Below are 19953 nucleotides of genomic sequence, written 5' to 3'. Positions count from 1 at the left end.
ACAGTTTTGGAAACACTTGCACTCTGTTAAAGTTACCAATATTAATTAATATTTTTGAAATTTGAACTTAAGATAAAACTGTTGTTTTATATATTAAGAAGAAAAACAATTAAAAACAAATGTTTTTATATGCTGTGTTTTTTTCTTACCGCATACAACTGTAAACACAATCCACAATTTTTAATGTGACTAACTTACTGATAACATTAAAAAACAGTATTTAATTTACTGTCCCCGCGGTAATTTACAGTTTTTCTAGTACGAATATTAACTTATTTAATTGTTATTGGTTATTTTTATTGGTTAGACTATTTTACCTGCGAATTTTTAATAAATTACCTCTAACATGGTACCCATTACGTTATGTAATGATTATTTTAATGATTTCAATGGATTTTCAATGAATTTTTTTCCTTTTGCGAGATAAAAAGTTTTTGAAAACTCTTAATATTAAATTGTCCATTATTTAAACATCTTATTCTTAACGTTTCTTCTCAGTTTTAAAGTCTCAAACTTCTTTTGAGTGGAAAAAATGTAAACACTTTCAAATTCACGAGTCACGGCCCAGAAACACGATTAGGCCAATTAATTTGAAAAGCAAACATTAAACCATAAGATTGAACGAACTGATTTAAGAGGCGGTCAAAACAAAACATAAACAAAGTGATTTTTTCATGAAAAATTAAGTTGTTTGCGTGACAATTGCAACGCATAACAAAAATAAATCTTGAAATATTTTCAACGCATTTCTCACGTGCTTAGACTTGAAAAACAGCAGCAATTTTGTTTGGGGCCTCGATGCACAACTCGAGTGCTAAGCCCGGCTTAAAGCTGTCAGTCGACTTAGCTACCGTTCGTTGGCGGTAATCAAGGGGTTATTAAACAACTCAATTTTAATTTAACTGTAGATGATAGAACGCCCAAAATCACCAGCAGCTGGCCTTAATTATTAATGCAAATTTATTGTCGGTAGTCGGCGACTGAGGTTTATCGACTGTTGTTTGTGCCAACATAATTACCCATAGTTGTTGTCGAGTAACTACTGACCACGGCATTTTGTATCGTTTATTATCGTATTTACTATAAATTTAAAAGTATTATGAAGATTTTTTGATTGTATTTCATTTAGAGAACATCGACTTTAATTCGCTTTTATATTCCTATTCTTGGAAATATTAAAAACTTTGCTCCTATCGAAAGGAATACCATTGAAAGACTTTAAGACCGCCTTAACGGTGTCGCATCTGCCACTTCAGGTGCTTTTGAGCGTCACCTTCATGGAGGTCACCTACTGGAGGACCTGGTGGCCAGGTAGGTGTAGGTCATTGCGTTGGCGCTCCAATTGATGTGTTTATTACGCGCATAATTACTATCTATTTGCCCCTTCAAACGGAACTCAATACGCGGGAAGTTCCCAAAAACTCGTTTCTTTATGTGGGGCCATGTGACGTCAAAGACGGTGCTCCGAATCGGATACAAGAGTTTAAAAAAAGAATATCGGGGTTTGAAAATAAATGGCCTTGATGTTGGTGAAACAATGAATGCCGCATCAAATTATGAGGAAAAACTTTCTGAAAAGTTCAAGCTCCTGCTCCAAATTGGATATTTGGACTTGGTTTTTTAGCAGTTTTATGTAAGCGATTTTATTTTGCTGACGAATATTTAATCAATTTAATAGTTCCTAGTTTTTTTTGCTTTTAAATTTTTTATAATTAGGAATAACTTTGCCAAAAAGTAAGCTTCTGCTCCACTTAGGTCTCCATAAGCTGCTCAGCAATTTTGATCGGGGACTTATTTGTTTCTTTTTTACAATGCCTTCTTGTGAACCGTCAAAATATTTGCTTTGGGAGAAAAACATTTTTTGCTGACGTTGGTAAGTGATTAAAAGAAACATCAAAATAGCGAAAACGTAGTTCATTCAGTTCGCAAATCGCAGTCGATTGGACTGTTATTGAGTTTTCGCTGGTTAATTAATTTAAATTTGCACGAAGCCGAAATGACGTCTTGGGTTATTTCCTCGCCGCTATTCGCACGTGATTTAACCAGCGTGCACCGAATAACCCGTAAAAAGAGACACAGCAGGGCTTAATAATAAAGTTTTTGGAATTTTCGGCGGATCTGAGGTTCAAGTGCGTTTGTTGGCCATAAACTTTTGCTTTGCTTTTCGTTACCAAGCAGCTGTGTTTGAGATCTTGGAATTTATTGACTCACAAAAGATCCGGCGACAGCTGATCCGGAAAAGCACGGAGAATCGTGCTTGAAAAAAGATGATACACAAGAAAAATTATGTATTCCTTTTTGTGAGCAAGTTATGAACAAAAACTTTAATTAATAAAATTTGCACAACTATATTTTTTGATAAAATAATCTATTTAAAAGAGATTTTAGTAGGAAATCTTGTATAATCAATTATAGAACAATGAAATATTTTTCCCTGTGTACTAATGTGGCGTGATGGGAAGGCCCACCATGTTCAGACATCTTAATGAACCATCGGGACGCGCTAATCACCGGAAAATTAACACCTGATGAATGCAGCGTTCGCAGATTGCGTATCCGCCACCGTTTCGCATTTGGCGGAGTTTCATATGCAAATCGCTCTATGCGGCAGATAAGATAAGCAGCGACGTGGATAGCCAGCCGTAAGCACTTTGAGCTGCTTTAATTAGCGTGGACGTGCCTCCGTTTCCATTCATTGATATCGAAACGAGCGGACAACAAAATCATTAAAGAATCAATTGCTCCTGACGCACGCGCCAAGATCTTTACCCCCGAAAAAAAAGAAAAGAAAAAGTGCTCTCATCGACTGGTGATCACGGGCATTATCATCTTAGAAGCTTCATCATCGGATCTACGTCACATGGTCGACGTGACTATGGTCAGTTCAAGAAAGAAATCTATAATAGATGCCTCTATAATTTCGCCTGGCAACAAGATTTAAATCAGCATATGCCAGCACAAAAGAAATGTTATGAAATATTTTAGCTTGGGAAAGTTGGGGCCACCTTCTGACAAGTCTTACGTGTGACTTCGAGGGTATACATATGTCCATTACCTCAGAGTGCGAAATTTGAAAACCTTTAAAGTTGCCAAGGTGAATTTTTTTGTGAAAATCTAGCAAATAGAGCAGGTAATTGGGCCAGCATGTGATCAATGAATGACTTGCTTCTGACTGGAAATTACCATCACGAAGAAAATAATCAGCAGTCGCAAGATAAGCTACTGTTCTGTTGAGATAGCTCTAGCCGAATCAGTTTTGGTCAGACCACTAAATTTGTATACATTTTTTATGTAACCAGCTTGGTTTTCATTGTAGTAATGTATTTGTTTTAAATTGATGAGGTACTGAATGATATAAATAAACATATTACCTTTAGTAAAAATTCATTTACCGTACAAATCAAAAATAGAATCTTGAAGATAGGCACCGAAAATGTAAATTAATTTAATTTTATCATAAGAAAGAAATATGCAAAATCTAATGTTGCGAAATTCAAACTAATATGTTGGCCTCCAATAAATTCCCTCCAAATAACCAGTTTATATATCAAAGCTGCGATATCTCCGAATTGTTTAATCTGACCGAACCGATGTGATTCAGCACCAGATGTGTGTCCTCTCAGATCAGCCGCCTATTTATATATAAATAATTCCGCCAGGAGATAACGAGCCTCTTTTCGCATATATGTTATATATGTTTTTGAATTGATTAAAATAAAAACGACTGATTCGTAATTTGCGATTCCTTCAGCTGAAAAACCACAAAAATGTGCTTGTATATAATGCCAGTGTGGAGTGATATAATTTGCCTGATTGACATTGTTTAACCTTAATGCACATTTGCCTCCGTCCAGCGCCTTGCATTGGCCATATAACGGCGCCGACTGGAATTAACTTGAATTTATTGAGTCGCTGTTGGATCGCCAAACCGGTTGAAGGAAGCAGCTGAAGAAGGGGCTGCCAAAGCCATATCGAGTGACTGAGTCCCCGAACCCTTTCCATCCCTTCCCTAAACCCCCGTCATGAGTTTCAGGCGCGACCAGACGGCGACTGTACAAAAATGCCCGCGACTAAATATAAATTAACTCCTGCTGGCCATATTTGGCAACCCGGCGAGCGAAGCAGGAAGGAGGGGGACATCCAGGCGGCTAAGTGCGATCATTGAGCCTCTTGACAAATTTAAATAATTGTCCCGCGCATAGAGCGTGTCATTGATGAATCGATAGTCGATCGATGGTCCCTTCACTCGTTTCGGCCAGGCCAGGCCAAGGGCCATAAATTCCCAGCAGCCAGGGCTAAAAATAAAGCCAGGCTTAACCTTGAAGCATAACGGAAGAAGCCAAGCGAAGGCTGGTCCTGTTTCCTGGGGAAGAAGGGGGATCCCGGGGGAGGCCAGAAGTCTGTGGCCCGGCCAATTAAGTTGGAGATAAAGAATACCAGCGACCTAGGGCAACAGAATATTTATTGACACATCCTGTAGGGCGGGCAGTTCGCTCAAGGACATCCACAACCGCTTCCACTTGCGGTTCTTTTCCACTCGGCCTGGACGCGGGTATAAAAGCCCTATTCCGCACTCCACAATCGCAACAGTCTTCCAGCAGCAGTAGTCGAAGTTGTAGCGAAGTTTTGGAGGAGCACCAGAGCCCCAGAAGTCCTACAAGTCGCTACTCAACCGCTACTCAACCCAGTGAACAGTAAAGTAATACACCCAGTCAATTGAAGATGCGGCTTTTCCTGATCGGCCTGCTGGCCCTGGGCTCTGCGAGAGCCTTCTCCGTGATCCGGACACAGCCCCATCCGCAACTGGTGGCCTTCGCCCCGTCCAGAGGGGAGTTCCCCGTGGTGAGTGGCCTGGCCCAGGGCTACGTCCGCTACTACGACGGCACGGGCGCCGAGCGATTGCTGCCCTACAACTATCCGGAGCCATTGAACGGCATCCGGGATCTGGCCACCTCTAGTCTGATTCGCACTGGCCAGGAGAGCAAGGAGAACCAGCAGACGGCCCTGTTCCGGGCTTGGTGCGAGCAGCGCTACCAGGCCATGCGCCAGGAACTGGACCGCCTGAAGGCCCAGGGCCAGAAGCCCACCGCCAGCATGCTGGCCCAGTTCGAGCCCCTGGAGCAGATCGTCAAGTTCGCCGCCTTCGAAGCCGTTCCCGGACTGTCGCCGGAGGTTCAGCGTGCCCGGGATGAGCAGCTGCGCATCTGGAACGAGGCCAGGCTGGAGGTGCTACGCGCCGAACAGGCCCAGCAACTGCTGATTGAGAAGGAGCAGATCCCAGTGATTTACGGCCAACAGCTGGAGCAGCAGGTTCTGGTGAAGACATCAACGCCCCAGGTGGCCAAGCCATTTATTGGATCCCCGCAGACCCACTCCTACGGCCAGTTTGCCACCAGCCAGAACAATCTGCAGCTGAAGACGGCATCACAACCCGTTCCACAGCCCGTGGAGGAGACCCCGGAAGTGAAACTGGCTCGCCAGGAGCACCTCAAACAGTTCAACGAGGCTCTGCTCCGCCAGCCCGCTCAGGAAACTGTCATCCTCAAGACCGTTCCTGGAATTCAGCAGCCATTTACGACCCAGCCTCAGCCGATTATCAAGAGCACCACGACCACTTTTGTAAGCCAACCAAGTGCCCAGCTCCAAGGTATTTTCAAGACCAGCAACTTCCAGGATCAGCAGACCCCTCAGAACATTGAGGAGACTCCAGAAGTGAAAAGAGCCCGCGAGGAGCATCTTAAACTGTACAATGAAGCTCTGCTTCGTCAGCCCGCCAACCCTGAGGAGCCCATTCTGAAGACGACACCCATTCAACCCATTCAGTCCCAAGCCATCATCTTCCCAGACCAACAGGCTCCGGCTATCCAACCCATCCAGGAAACGCCAGAGGTGAAACGTGCCCGCGAAGAACACCTGAAGCAGTTCAACGAGGCCATCCTGCGGCAGCCAATTGAGGTGCAGCAGCAGCCACTGATTCCCACCGCGCCCATCGCTCCATTCGCTCCTCAGTTGATTGTGAAGAGCTCGATTGCCGAGCCCCTGGGTCCGCAACCCATCCAGGACACGCCCGAGGTGAAGCTGGCCCGCGAGCAACATCTGCTGCTCCTGGGTCAGGCCAAGCTGAAGGCCGAGGACAAGGTGGCCGACATCGCCGACATGATTCGCCTGGAGGAGCGGGAGCGGGACAATCAGCGGCAGCTGGAGCTGGAGCTGCGCAGGCAGGAGGAGAAGGAGGCCGAATTGGAGCGCCAGCAGGAGGCAGATCGTCTGCGGGAGGAGACCCGTCTCCTGGAAGCGGAGCGTCTTAAGATCGAGCAGGAGGATCGCCTGCGCCTGGAGAGCGAAAAGCAGGAGCTCCTCCAGCTGAAGGCTACCACCACCTACGAGAAGGACACACCCGAATACCTTCGCAAGGCCGAGCAGTTCAAGATCATCAACAACCAGGTGCAACCACAGCCGCAGCCCAATATCGTGACCCAGCAGCAGCAGGTGCAGAATGGCTTCTTCCTGCGCATCCAAACCAATCAGCCCAATACCATCCAGCCATTGCCGGAACCCATCAGCACTCCGGGTCTAGTTCTGGCCGAGCAGAGCCCCAATCCCTTCCTGGTGCGGTACACTCCCAAGCCGGCTGACGTCCAGGTTCCTCTGCAGGCGCTAGTCCCCACTCCACTGCCCGCCGAGTTGAAGCAGAAAGTCGGCTACAGTTCCACATCCTCCAGCGAACTCGACCTGGCCACGCGGGAACACTTCCGCGCCCATGAGATCGCCCTGGAGCAGCTGCGTCTGGCCAACCTGAAGAACCCCTGGACCCCCGAGTGCCAGCACTAGGAAACCCCACGAATTCGAATCACTTGCATTGCCTTAGGTTAGATCACATGCCCACATCTCACGTACACCCATAATACACCCCTCATACGCATACTCGTACACCTGTGTAGCTTAAGCGATTCACTCCGAATCCCGATTCAAAATGCATTCAGTTGAGAAACAACGCAAAACACGACGCGATTACGGGATGTGGGTGGGTGGGGGGTGCGTTGGGTGGTGCCAGGGGGTGGAACAAAGGAAATGGCTTTCTCGGACTTTACTGTTATAGAACGTTCCCATGCTAATTTCGAGTCGCCAGATTGTCGGATCGATCAGAATGCGCATAAAATGCTAAAATTGCGCCGCAAACTGGCACAGATGAAGATGTTATCTGATCCGCTCGAATTCGGATTCAGAATCGGATTCGGATTCGGTTTCAGATCTGATCGATTCAGTTCTTAGCACTTGACGCATAAATAACAAGTTGGTGTTATATATCATAGAGAACTCCAGCTATAGGATACTCTATGGGGCGATTTCTTTTTTGAAAAGAACGGAAAAGTTGAAATTTCGAATGCAATTTTTATGAAAATTACAAGATATTTAGGTAAAGGTAAGACTCAATGCTCAAACAAATTAGAATTTTCAATGTTGCAAATAGCAGCTGATATTTGCATTAGAACACCAAGAAAGTGTAGCTATAATTCAAAATAATGCCAACAGTAGCTTAATCTGCATAACAAATTTGGTAACTTTAGCTCAAATGGTGTCACACTTCTAGCTGTTTATACAAGCTCCGCTATTGACCCTGATCGGGAATACATATGTATGCACCTTTATAGGCCCGTTACACAAATCTCCATAAATCCGATATAGCGAATATAGCCTTGCGGTCGACGAGTAGCGGCTTATGAAAATGCTCTACAAATGAATTCAGAACGTTATCCACTTAGCGTCCACAAGCGTTTGCCAGCTCCGCACTGACCTATCGCAAATCGAACAGACCGTTAATCGTCGTTTCGAATTGATGAAATTACCGTTCAGAAGTCCGATCGCCCCCGCCTCCCTCCGCCACCCTTCATCCACCTGATAAGATTTCTCCAGCGATTACGTGGCGTATGAGTAATGAAAGCGTGTCGGAGCGAAAGTGACTAACGGGAAACCGAAGAAGTTCTACAAATATGCCATATATGGCAACATCTGATATCTGGTTTGCTGGTGGCGGATGTTCAGACACTTGATAAGACTGTTACAGAAGATTTGCAGTATTTGAAGAATATCGTGTCTAGGCAGTCCAAAGTTCACTTGCAGTGATTCACAGTTGGGGGCGGAATATTTGCTGATTCTGCCACCGAATGGCTCACATGATTATTTGCTGGCGGGGTCCAAAGTCTGGGGGGAGTTTCGTTTCAACAATCCACCCCCTCTTTGGGGCTTATCTAATGCCAATCGAATCAATCGAACTGATTGAGCCATATCGATATGATGTGGCTGATGCAACTTTCGGCTTTACCATGGCTAGACAGTTTGGGTTACGTTCCGGTCGTTCATATGTTCCTGATTTGGCCTTGTTCAACTGGATTTGGGCCAATTCAAGCCGAAATAAAATCAAACCTCGCAAAGTGCGCAGTTTGCTTTGGGCCAGGCTATGTGCGAATTATGTGTGCGTATTAATAGAAACCGCAAAGCAAATCTGCGTTTCTGTTTACATTTTGCAGCCCACAATGGAACAATATATGGGGAAGTGATTGGCTGAAACACCTTTCGAATCGAATTCCCCGAAACGGGAAATATTTCGAAAATTATTGAAAAGCTAATTGTAATGGGAACATTAGCGTGAAAAGATTCTTTCCATCAATTGCTTGAACAAATAAATTCTTTTCTAGGGGATTCCTGCCGGTGAATTGCCTTACATTAGCTTAGTAGTTTATGATGTGCAGTTCCGGGAACTACACATTAGTATCATCTGCTTTGGTTGGGAAACCATAATATTATTGCAATTATAGGCCATCTGACTTTCTAGATATTCCCATTCTCACGCTTAACATAGAGATTTTTATAAAAAAGCTGTTTATTAAAGTGTTTAATCTCAAAAATGAAGACAATATTTCAGTTTATGCACAGTTATCTATTATTTGCAATTCAAAATGTTTCGAAAGGTAAATTTTGCTGTATTAACGGACTACTATTTTGTATTTGCTAATAAGTAAGTGAGTAAGCCCTTGTTTACAAATATAAAACAAAGAAATACAAAGCAATGCCGTCTTGTTCACAAATATTGTTTTAACTTTATGGCAAGGCTTTATTTACAATGCTGTATAAAAAAATGTATAGCTACAAATTTGAAGTTAAGCCAGGTGTTCCTGATTTTACAAAATTTATTGGATTTAGATTTTGAGAGGTCACACTTACACTGCAAATTATTAAATTGCAAATAATTATACCCGTTACTCGTAGAGTAAAAGGGTATATTGTATTCGTGCAAAAGTATGTAACAGCTAGAAGGAAGCGTTTCCGACCCTATAAAGTATATATATTCTTGTTCAGGATCACTAGCCGAGTCGATATAGCCATGTCCGTCTGTCCGTCTGTCTGTCTGTCTGTCTGTCCGTATGAACGCTGAGATCTCGGAAACTGTAAAAGCTAGAAGATTGGCATTTTGCATGCAGATTCTAGGTGTTCCTACGCAGCGCAAGTTTGTTTCAAAAAGGTGCCACGCCCCCTTTAACGCCCACAATCGCTTATATACGATTTTAAAAATTTAAATATTTCGGAAAAGTAAAAATGCAGTTTTATTGTGTTTATCAATACCTATCGAAATGTAGAAGAAATTTTTCAAATCGGACCATTCGTTAAAAAGTTATGCTTGATCAAAGTTTCTATTTCCATCTCCCTCGCACTCCCTTTACCTGAGTAACGGGTATCTGATAGTCGGGGCACCCGACTATAGCCTTCTCTCTTGTTTTATAATGCGAATTGCATATAAACTTAGTAGGCTCATGTAGATTTTGTAAAAGACAAGAGTGATTTAAACAAATATAGTAGATTGCATTTCTCCAAATGACCTTACCGCCATCAAAAATTGTATTTAAAAAATATTTTATTTTGAATATACCTAAAAAGGTATGACTTTTTATAGAGATGCAACCAACTAATGATTTCCTTTCTCAAAAATAAACAATGATTACTTCCCCAACTCAAGGCTTTAATCAATTCCCTGCAAGTGTTTAATTTCGCCAGAAATCTCTATTAAAATGGCAATCGCTCAACACATTTAACGACCTTGCCATAAATATTAACCTCCCCCTTTTTGGCCGTTTCCTTGGCCATAAAAGGAAATGTCAGTGCGGTAGTTCCCCCCAACAAACCGTCAAGTGAAAAGCAAACAACGGCACTTCCAGTCGCAGTCGCAGTCGCTTAAATTTTGTTTTCTATGGAAGTACTGATAACAGTAATACAAAAAGACCAGATAAATAAAGAAAACTGAAAACAAACAAGAACTGCTGATACAAAATTTTTCCACCAATTATTTGCTTTGATATTTATGCAGAATGTGTGGTATTGTTGTCGCTGATATTTTTAGCTCAGGCGACAATTTATTTTTAACATTCCAGGTTATTTTTGGGCCGAAGTTAGTGCGCCGCAAACGATAATAACAAAGGCTCCCTCGTTTTCTGGCCATCACTCAAAGCGACGGGTTGCCAACCAATCTCGCCCAGAAGCGTTTGCTTTAAGCCATGTAAATACCGCCTGGAACAACCAATTAGTGATAAGACTAAGATAAGACGCACTTATCGACGAGAAAGTGGGTCTTCCTCGTAAGAAGAAGAGTTCTCCTTAGCGGACCTTGAGTTTATTTTTCGCCGCGGCACCATAAGTCATATTGAATACGTAACTGATAAGATGCAAGTATAGTAGTTCGCCATATTTAATGATCAATTGTTTTTGCACTTATTTTTAGATGGACGGGCTTATAGTCACTGTCGTTCCCCGAAACCGTAACCCCCGTAACTTGTTGTGGTATATTAATGGCTGTTATTGTTACCGGTGCCCACTAATTGAGATTGGCGGCGGGTCACCAAATCTTGTTGCCAGGCCACAAAATCGGGGACCACACTTAGTGAAGGGTTATAAATGCAAAAACGTGATATGATAGTCACATGCGTGCGATTATCACGTTTTGCGATAATTTCTTTTCGACTCAATAGCAAACAACTGGAACTGTTTTGCTTGCCGTTCTGCTTTTTCATGCAGCTGTGTTATAATTGGATACTCAATATGTTTTTTTGGAGAGCTTTCCACTTACATATTCAAAAATATGTAATTTAACCGACATAATATAGTGGCTGATTTTTTATGGTTAATCAAAACGTATAATTAGGTCATAATAATCAGCATAAATGTTAAAAATGACTCTCATATATTCTTAAATACAAGACTTTATTTTTTCTTACATTCTCATTAAATGATAGAAGACCATAAGATCGGAAAACCCGACTTAAATTACTGCAACAAAAAAAATCTGCGGAGCCAAAAACATTGCCCCAAAACAACATCCGTTCGCGGAAATCTTAAACCAAAGATTCATAGAACATCTTCGGCAGACGAAAAACATTATCGACGTAATTGAAATTTAAGAAGAAAATGAGCTCCCATTTCTGGTTAATTTTGTTTGTTGGCAGCATAACAATTTCCAAGACATAGCCAGTGGGTCAGTCCCACGCATTGGTACCCATATCGTTTCGCAACAAAAGAAATTGCCCAGATAGTGCCCCTAAATTCGGAACAGCAACCCATGTGATCGTCATTGACGTCACAATGACATGTGCCTTCGTCACTGTTTTGGCAGCATTGATAAATACGAGCATAATTATAGAAGCCCCTGGCCATTGTCCAGTGTGTGGGCGTGTCAGGTGGGCGGTAACCGCCTCCTTGATCTTGGGTAAACACAATCCGGGACGCGAATGTTTGAATGTTTTGTTTGTTCGATCGGCAGCGATCATGCGATTACTTCATTATGCCCACAGGCGAGCGTTAAAAATCATTTTTTACGCCGCCATAAATTCGTATTTATACACTGGGTATCGGTATGTGTACTTGTATCGCTGATTTTTGGGGGGATTGAGCAGCAATTGCAACAAAGGATAAGCCGAGATTCCAGTGACAAGATAGCGGTACTCTCGGTTTTTGACTTACGTGAGAAAGTTTTACGACATTGACGCAATTGTCGCAGCTGTTCGAGGGGCGGTGGGGGGTGGTCGGGTGGTGGAAGTTAGGTGGTTGTCTGAATGGGTGTCGAATCGAAGTTCTGGTCTGGCACAATAACGGTACTGGCGACACGCTGAGCTGCGGATTGCCGCACGACTTGCGTAAGCAGGTGAGATGGAGACGGAGAGGAAGACGGAGGACTTGTGGCCCCAAAGCTCGCCAGGAATCCGGTGGAACCGTACGTAAGTCTTATCGAACCGAAACGTGCTCGAGCATGTCGTCGGGCGAATCGCCAGGTGCACTTGGCCCCCAATCAGTCACTCGGTTGAAGATCCCCCGCAATTAATCTAATCAAATTCATTCGGCACGCGTTGAAGGGAGATCGTACACTGATACAAATCTAATGGACCCACAGCTGAAAAAAACCAAATAATATGTTTGCTTAAAAACAATGAAGTTATAGTTTTATAATATTACAAATTTTATTTTTGAAATCTTAAAATAATATCAGTAACATATATATTTTAATTAAATGTTAATAATTAAATGTAAATCCGATTTCTTAAAATTGGATTCTTTGATAAATTATAAATTTTTTTTCATTAAAATAAAACTTGTGTTTATTTAAATATGACTTAGAATTAAATGTTTAAACTATGATTTCACATTTAATCCGGCGTATATGCGTAATCCGCTATGGTTATGCGTAAGTACATGTACATACATATGTATGTACATAGTATGTATATTGAAAAACAAGGAATTTAATTAGGGAATTTTTATTTTTTAGTTGATTGTTCCTTAGGCAGCTTTATTATATAGTTGTTCAATCCGATATGTACATAGAACCTACAATGGAAAAAAGAGTTTTAGAAAGTTACATCCAGTAAGCAAAGTTAAGCCGAATTTCATTGTTGGTTTCATGTATTACGTATACGTAAAGAATACAAATTTCAATTTATTTTGGTATTATAAGATGTGATAATTATTGTATCTAATATTTTGCTTTCTAGCGCTCAAAGAAGACACTATTTGCTCTTGAAACAATTTGACCTTGCCTTGGAAGTCAAAAGAGTAATTTTTTTCTTAAGTAAATATTGATATGGTAGTATCAATGCTTGGAAAAATGAAAATACAACTTGAGTTTTTATCTGTGTAAAGAGAATTCCCAAAGAATGAGAGAAATCACAAAGGTCTGGGTTCTTGTGAAATTCAACGAATGCGCGTTAATTTTCCCATAAAGAGAGAGCTACTCCGAATAATAGATAGAGCTCTATAAAGGGAGCGAGTTTTGATAGAGAGCGCTATCAAATTTTTTTATGGCCGCGATAAACAGCAATTAAATATTGGAGTCCGACCGTACCTGTCTATACTATTTCGCCCTCAATTATACTTGTGGCGCTAATTTCGCACGAACTTGTTTGTGCAAATATTTAACCCATCGCTGGGGGCTGGGGTTAATGGGGGTGTGGCGTATCAGCAAGTGCAATTGCGTTTTACTCCAGACTTATTTAACTGTTATATGGAACTATGTTTGCCTTTCCGATTAGTTTTCCCACCGAAATGTGCGATGTGCTCCTGCTGAAATTCGCTGATCATGTGAAAAAACCAGACTGAACCGGTTCAAGTGTGAAATAATCGTCTGTTTGCTGGACATTTTAGTGGGTCACTTAATCCAATGTTTCAGACTAAGCGAAGATTATTCAGAAACCATAATGTTTGGCCGCCATTGTTGATAACAATATGATTCTACGGAATCCAATTGAAAAATCCCCAGATTTATTTTTATTTCTTTATTTGCGAGGCTGCAAACTGCTTTCTTTGGAACGCGACCATAATCTCATTTGGAGGGCACGTGCTTCTGGGAAAAAGTAAATATTAAAATCCAAGCAAATTCAATTACTCAAAATTGTTAGAGACTCGGAAACGGGGCTACACAATCTTCACCTTCTTATCAGTACACCAAACGCACGCTACATTTTGCGAAATCATGCTTAATAGTACCCCAAAGAGGCACTAGGGCAAATATTGTGTAATAATACATCATTAAAATGTTTAAAGTGTCTGGTTTAAGTTTAATTTCCCGGCCTGTTTGTTTACTTACATGGTAAATCCCGAGCACACAGGGGGGACATATTTGTAAAATTTCCCCATTGTAAAAACCCGTTTTTCAGCGGCTAAATTCATTCATAAGCCGGCAAGCCCTGATTTTTCTCAGGGAATCGTAATCAATCTAATCACTGACTATGGAAAAGTTCAATGCTTTTGGGGTAAAGTGATTTGTGGTAAACAAATGTGGTTCGATTTGAATTGATTACAGCCAAAAATATGGAAATTCAGGATGTTTATCAGTTCTAGACTGGAGATTTCCATTGCCACTGCGTCTAAATGCCATGTTCATATTTATATCGTTAAAGCCCCATGCGCAGTATTGTTCTGCGTAAGTGATATTTCTACGCCGCATAATCCGTATGGGGATTGGAACTCAAAACACTGATAAGCCGCTGGGATTCCGTATAACTCAGAGCTTACGGGGAAATCCGAGCAGTTTAATGTTCGTTGTAATGACAGCTAACGCGTAAATAATAATAATAATATTTTGTATTTTGAATTGAGCCGAAGACAACATGTTTGCTTTTAATCCGGGCTGAGTACTCGAATTAAAATCGATTTACCACAAAGAAAAACGTAGGGCGTTTAGCACGCGCTCGTGACAATCACATGTATGGTTCCACACAGCTGAGAATACTTCGACTTTGTCGCACGAATCCGAAACTAGTTTGCCAACAGGTTGTAAGTCGAGTGATTGGGGGGCTGGGATTTGGACCTGTATCTAGGGGTATTCCGAGCGGGCATTTGACGTATGCCTCGCATTGAGAATTATGCTAATTTCCAGCTGGTCGGGGCTAGCTCCGATCGATATGAATCATATTTACCTTCGACGACATCGCCGCCGCCGGAGGTGAATCTTTGAAATTTGCACTCTGCGCATTCCCGTCCGCCTTCGGAATCCCGTCAAGTCACGCTCTTGGCTCGGTTCCGTAAATGGGTAAATATGAAGCGATCACATTTGCATGCCGGGGAGTCCAAAACATCGACCCTCCCCCTCCTCCGATTCGGGGGGAAAGCTAGGCCGAGAGCCGACTTCAATTGTTCAGTCAATGGCTGCATGGCTCATTACTCAACGCGGAATGAATGACTTGGCCGATTTCGAATCGGCATTGAGTACACGGCTCGTTCTTTGGAATTCACGCTTTATCCGAGTCGCCGGGTAAAGTACAGATACTGGCGATGATTAAGTGGGAATCGCTTGTGTAAGTGAGCTAACTGATCACCTGGATTTAGCCAAACAGTCGGTAATTAACCCAATTGAGTTATCCAAGCGAATATCACACCTGCTTTTGTTCTAATGTTCTGGGACAATAGATGGGGTGATAATTGTAAGGGCATCATTGAACGGGATTTGAAACCGCCTTAAACCGATAGAGTTGGCTTATTGAGCAATCCGCAAGCCATTCCAACCATATGACCATGCATAACAATCATTGGATTACAAAAAAACACCACTAAATAAAGTTTTCTCTTAACACTTTTATTTTTATTTTATGTTATAAACAGTTGAATAATAATTTTGATTCCAAGTTGTATTTTAACCCTCATTAAGTAAATTGATAGAAAGCTTTTTGTAGAGTCCCCAAGCAATTTTTATCATATGATCTTGCACAATAATCATTTGACTTTAAAAAGCACCTTTTAAATTATTTTATTCGAATGCTTATTACAAATGTTTATTATATTATTAGTTGACTAATAAACTTTAACCCTAAATTAAATTGTATAATTGAACATTGAATAATATTTCTGAATCTGAAACATGTTTTTCCCCTCTTAGTTAAGCTTACATCAAATTCTTGTTGCGACCAGATGGAAAGTTTGACTTAATAAGCGTTAACCATCTGTTTATTTTAAATAAATCGTGTCCAGACATTCCGCCTAACTGACCTATGTCTTGACCGCATAAATCCAATGCTAATAGTCCTAATCATCGCCAAACTTTTTTCCAGTAATTTTCCCACGGCACGAGCCATTCACATGCTTTTTCCTCTCAGCAACTGAGCTATCTTTTGTCTTTTCTGGCCCGGTCCATCCATTAAATGAACATTGGCCGATGTCTGGCATTGATTATATTAACATGTCTCTGTCTGCTTAGTTAAGTCAATTGCCATGATCGCGGACGTGTTGCGATTTGATAGCCACAATGGGGATGGGGCGTGACTAAAACAAAGTGGGTCTTGTATAAAACAATTAGAGCCTAGAGTAAAAGCTGTAAAGTCCATTACGTGCTACTTACGATCGCAGACCGATTTTTATAACACCTCTTAGACTGATAAATAAATTTCACCATTTTCGAGTACTTTTCATTTCATTTTTTCTGGGTATAAGCATGACCTATACCTTTAAATTAATTTAACACTGATCAGTGATTGCGGCAATTAATTCGGTAAACTGAGGGTTTTCACACCAGTTATCGCTAGACCACGGGATTGCATAGAAGAGTCATAAAATGTCATAGTCAGATTGTTCGGAGTTCATATGTATAACGATCGCTCTGTTTCTTCTTGGGCATCTCCCAGTCAATTTTCGCCCTCGATTTCAGTGTTTATGCGTGGTTCACATTCGATTGGGTTCCGAGAATTTCATTGATAAGGGGCTTCAACGGGGGCTCTATATGCATGGCACGCTCGTTGGGGAAGCCCCGTCAAGTTATGCAAAGATTGATGAGTCGACGACATCTTGTTCCATATCCAAGGGATTTGCAATCATTGACGTCGAATGACGGATTCAATTCCTGGAAGAGATTGCTGAAATAGCTGGATAAAGAATAAGGCAGAGAAAGTTTGGTTTTTTTATATATTTTTATTTTGTTGTTTTTTTCTTTAAAAATCTTTTCAATTTAATTTTTGTGCTTAAAATTAAATAACAATTTTTTTTGTATGTTTTTGTTTTATCTTTCTTGGGAAAAGCTAACATAACAAAACTTTAATTTTTCATGCAATTTGCTGATCTCCTTTATAAGTGTAATTTACAATTTACGGCGTACAGAATAATTGTCATTATCAGTAAATTTGCTCGACGCTTAAAGCGAAAAAATTATACAGAAACAAATTGGCTATATGTATGTATATAATGCAGCAGCTGGTCACGCGCTTCTGTGTGTGTGTGTGTAATGCTGCTCCCTTGGTGTGTGAGTGAGTATCTGTGTGCAACTTCCGCGGGTATCTCGATCTCAACTGCAGGTTCTGCTGCCACGAAGGTCGCCTTTCAGTTTCAATTATTCGCCAAGGCGCCGGCTTATCAATCTCCTCCTCCTCTCCTTGGTATACAGTTAGGTTAGGGTATATATATATATATATCGTATACTATATATCCTATTCATACGCCTGTTGGGTCTGTGGTAACACCCCGAAACGCCGGATTCCCTCGGGAACTCTCCAAAACGTTCGGGGACATCAACCCCCAGCAACTGGTTTTCTTTTTGATTTTTATGCGATTTAAACCTTGTTTGGCCCACTGTCCGCGGGGCCTGTTCAATGCGATGGCATGTGGCTGTCTCGCTCACACTCGCCTACACAGCCGGCAGCTGGACAATGGGTTGCTGGGGGGCATCCCAGTGGGCCTCGCAGTAGTCGACCAGTTGGTTCTCGGCCTTCGTCAGCTGCTCCTCCGGGGCGTCGGCCCAGACCTTCTGGACCAGGCAGCAAGACTCGACCGAATCCTGTCCGAGAATGCGGCTCAGCTTGGTGGCATCGTCCACCTTGATCACGTAGATGTCGTTCTCGTAGCAGAAGGCCTCCAGGAGCACCTCGTGCATGTGGGTGGCCGAGTCGCCGTCCTTGGGCTGGGCCATCAGGCAGAAGAGGGATCCCTCCGGCGACTTGGAGAGCACGTTGATGGCGGCGGACAGGCCCACGATCACCCGGGCCTCCGCCTGGGCCCTCATAAGGGCCGATTTGACGGTGCGTCCAATGGGAGCGCACTCCATGGCCAGATCGATGTCCAGCTCCAGATCCATATCCATATCCATGTTCATGTTCATGTTCAGGTGCATGGTGCAGGTCTCCTCGACAACCATTTTGTTAGTGTAATCCTTTTGTTTGGTTTCTGTTTGATTTGATGTAATTTTCAAGCCGCTGGCTTCCACTTTTTGTAGCACTTGTTTGGCTGACACTGTTTTTGTCTTGGGGGTTTTTCGAGTGTTGTTGTTTTTGTTCAGCACTCGATTAACTTTTGATTATGAAATTCTTTTCGCACTGGGCTCTCTGCGTTTCAACCGTGTTTTGTCCGCGTTGTTTCAATTTTGAGTGGCAATTTCACAATGAATGCCCTCAGTTGGCGAGCGGGCGCCTTTATAGTGGCCGCTCTCTGCCGCTTGAAAATTCCACTGAATTTCATCAGAAACGCGGGAGTGGAAGCGGGAGCGGGCGCTTATCGATTCGGTTGCTCTCTGGCTCTCCGGCTCTCTGGCTCTCTCTCCCCTCAAAGCAGGTTGTGTGCTCGACTTTTTTGGGGATCCAAAAGGTTTCCGTTGATTTGGAGGCAATTAGCAGGTTGGGGGTTTCTTCCATGCAATTTTTGGGGTCTGAACGAGGGGCTCTCCCCAAAAAGCCACTTCAACAGCGAGAAAGTGGCTCCCTTAAGTTAAGAGATTCGTTTTTTTATTATCTTTCGGTGGAAAAAACATGTGCAAACAAGTTTTGAGTGAAACGAAATTTGCTCATCAAATTTCGCGCAAAAATCTGCAAATAAATTTTATTTAAATGATTTTCCTTAATATTCGGGATGACTTTTTCACAGAATCTAGTGAATGGACCACTAAATTTTGGCCATCGGCCAGCAGCAACAGGTCGGGACAACTTTTTCGCAGCTTGGCGACCAACGCGGCGTATACTCGACGTATACTAGGCGTATGATTAACAAATGACCTTACTTAACGCACTCGAAATGGATTCGGGTTAATTTTATTTATTTCTGTTCTGTTTCTGGCTTCACACGAACGGACAGTGAATGAACCATTATTTTGGGATTTTACCCAGACTGTTGGACAAACAGAATCGGAGTGGCCAAACACAATGGAGGCTGCTAATCAATTTATCGCGGTACACCAATTTTGAATTCCCCCCTTTGACGCTGGACAATCAGCACGTGGGAACGTGTCGAAATCGGGAGCCAAGATTGCTGAGTGAATTTTATCAATTGAACCCCGCAAACTACGCCATTTCGAGGTATTTTCACCTCACTTCCCCAAGCGGGTTCAACTACCGCACAGTAATGCACTTTTAAATGATTAATTTGTATTTTTATCGCCGAACTTCGTTTTGATGGGCCAGCATAATTTATTTATTTTGAATCGAACCACCTGAGTTATAAATAGCACCTGGAATAAGATACTTACATATGTCTTAATTGTAGTTTACAGCGTTTTTGAGTTGAACAAACTGCTGAAAGTGCAGTTAAAAATGAAAACAAAATTTCTGGGGGAGTGGGGCTGTAACTTAATAAGATTTACGACGGAAACAACAGTTCGTTGGAAAAAACGCATAAAAAGGAGAATTGTCTTTAAAAAAATCTCTTGTTGCCAACTGAGACTATGAGATAATAAATCTATTTCCATGTCATATGTTTATTTTGCGGAAATCTATTTATAAATAGGGCTCTGCATTTACCTAACCAAAGTTAGTGTTCCCACCTTTTCACAATCAATTTAGATTTCACCTAACATTGCAAATATTCTGCAAAAGTTAAAGAACTTTCTGGAGAAGAAGAACCACTAGAGTTGGTCGAAATCAAAGTTGCAAAACAACAAAACCATATCGGCAAATACATTTATAAGCTGATTTAGATCGGATATTTCCGTGGGCAGTCTTCTCATCCAAC

The 19953-nt window shown here is 42.0% G+C and overlaps 2 protein-coding genes across 2 annotated transcripts; one reads left to right on the top strand and one right to left on the bottom strand.

The window, feature by feature from the left end:
• The first annotated feature begins 4722 nt into the window (after positions 1 to 4722).
• On the top strand, positions 4723 to 6831 carry LOC108045731 (J domain-containing protein DDB_G0295729). The gene is made up of 2 exons (XM_017125126.2): positions 4723 to 5310; positions 5386 to 6831. The coding sequence occupies exons 1-2, from the start codon at positions 4723 to 4725 to the stop codon at positions 6829 to 6831; spliced, it is 2034 nt and encodes a 677-aa protein (XP_016980615.2).
• A 10106-nt stretch (positions 6832 to 16937) lies between these two features.
• Positions 16938 to 18380, bottom strand: LOC108049571 (growth arrest and DNA damage-inducible protein GADD45 alpha). The gene has a single exon (XM_017130791.2). The coding sequence runs from the start codon at positions 18149 to 18151 to the stop codon at positions 17645 to 17647; it is 507 nt and encodes a 168-aa protein (XP_016986280.1). The 5' UTR covers positions 18152 to 18380; the 3' UTR covers positions 16938 to 17644.
• Between the last annotated feature and the right edge of the window lie 1573 nt (positions 18381 to 19953).

Source organism: Drosophila rhopaloa, unplaced genomic scaffold (genome assembly GCF_018152115.1).
Source record: "Drosophila rhopaloa isolate 14029-0021.01 unplaced genomic scaffold, ASM1815211v1 contig_115, whole genome shotgun sequence".
Classification (NCBI taxonomy): Eukaryota; Metazoa; Arthropoda; class Insecta; order Diptera; family Drosophilidae; genus Drosophila; species Drosophila rhopaloa.
Note: the sequence above shows the minus strand (reverse complement) of the source record. Positions and strands in the feature narration are given on the sequence as shown.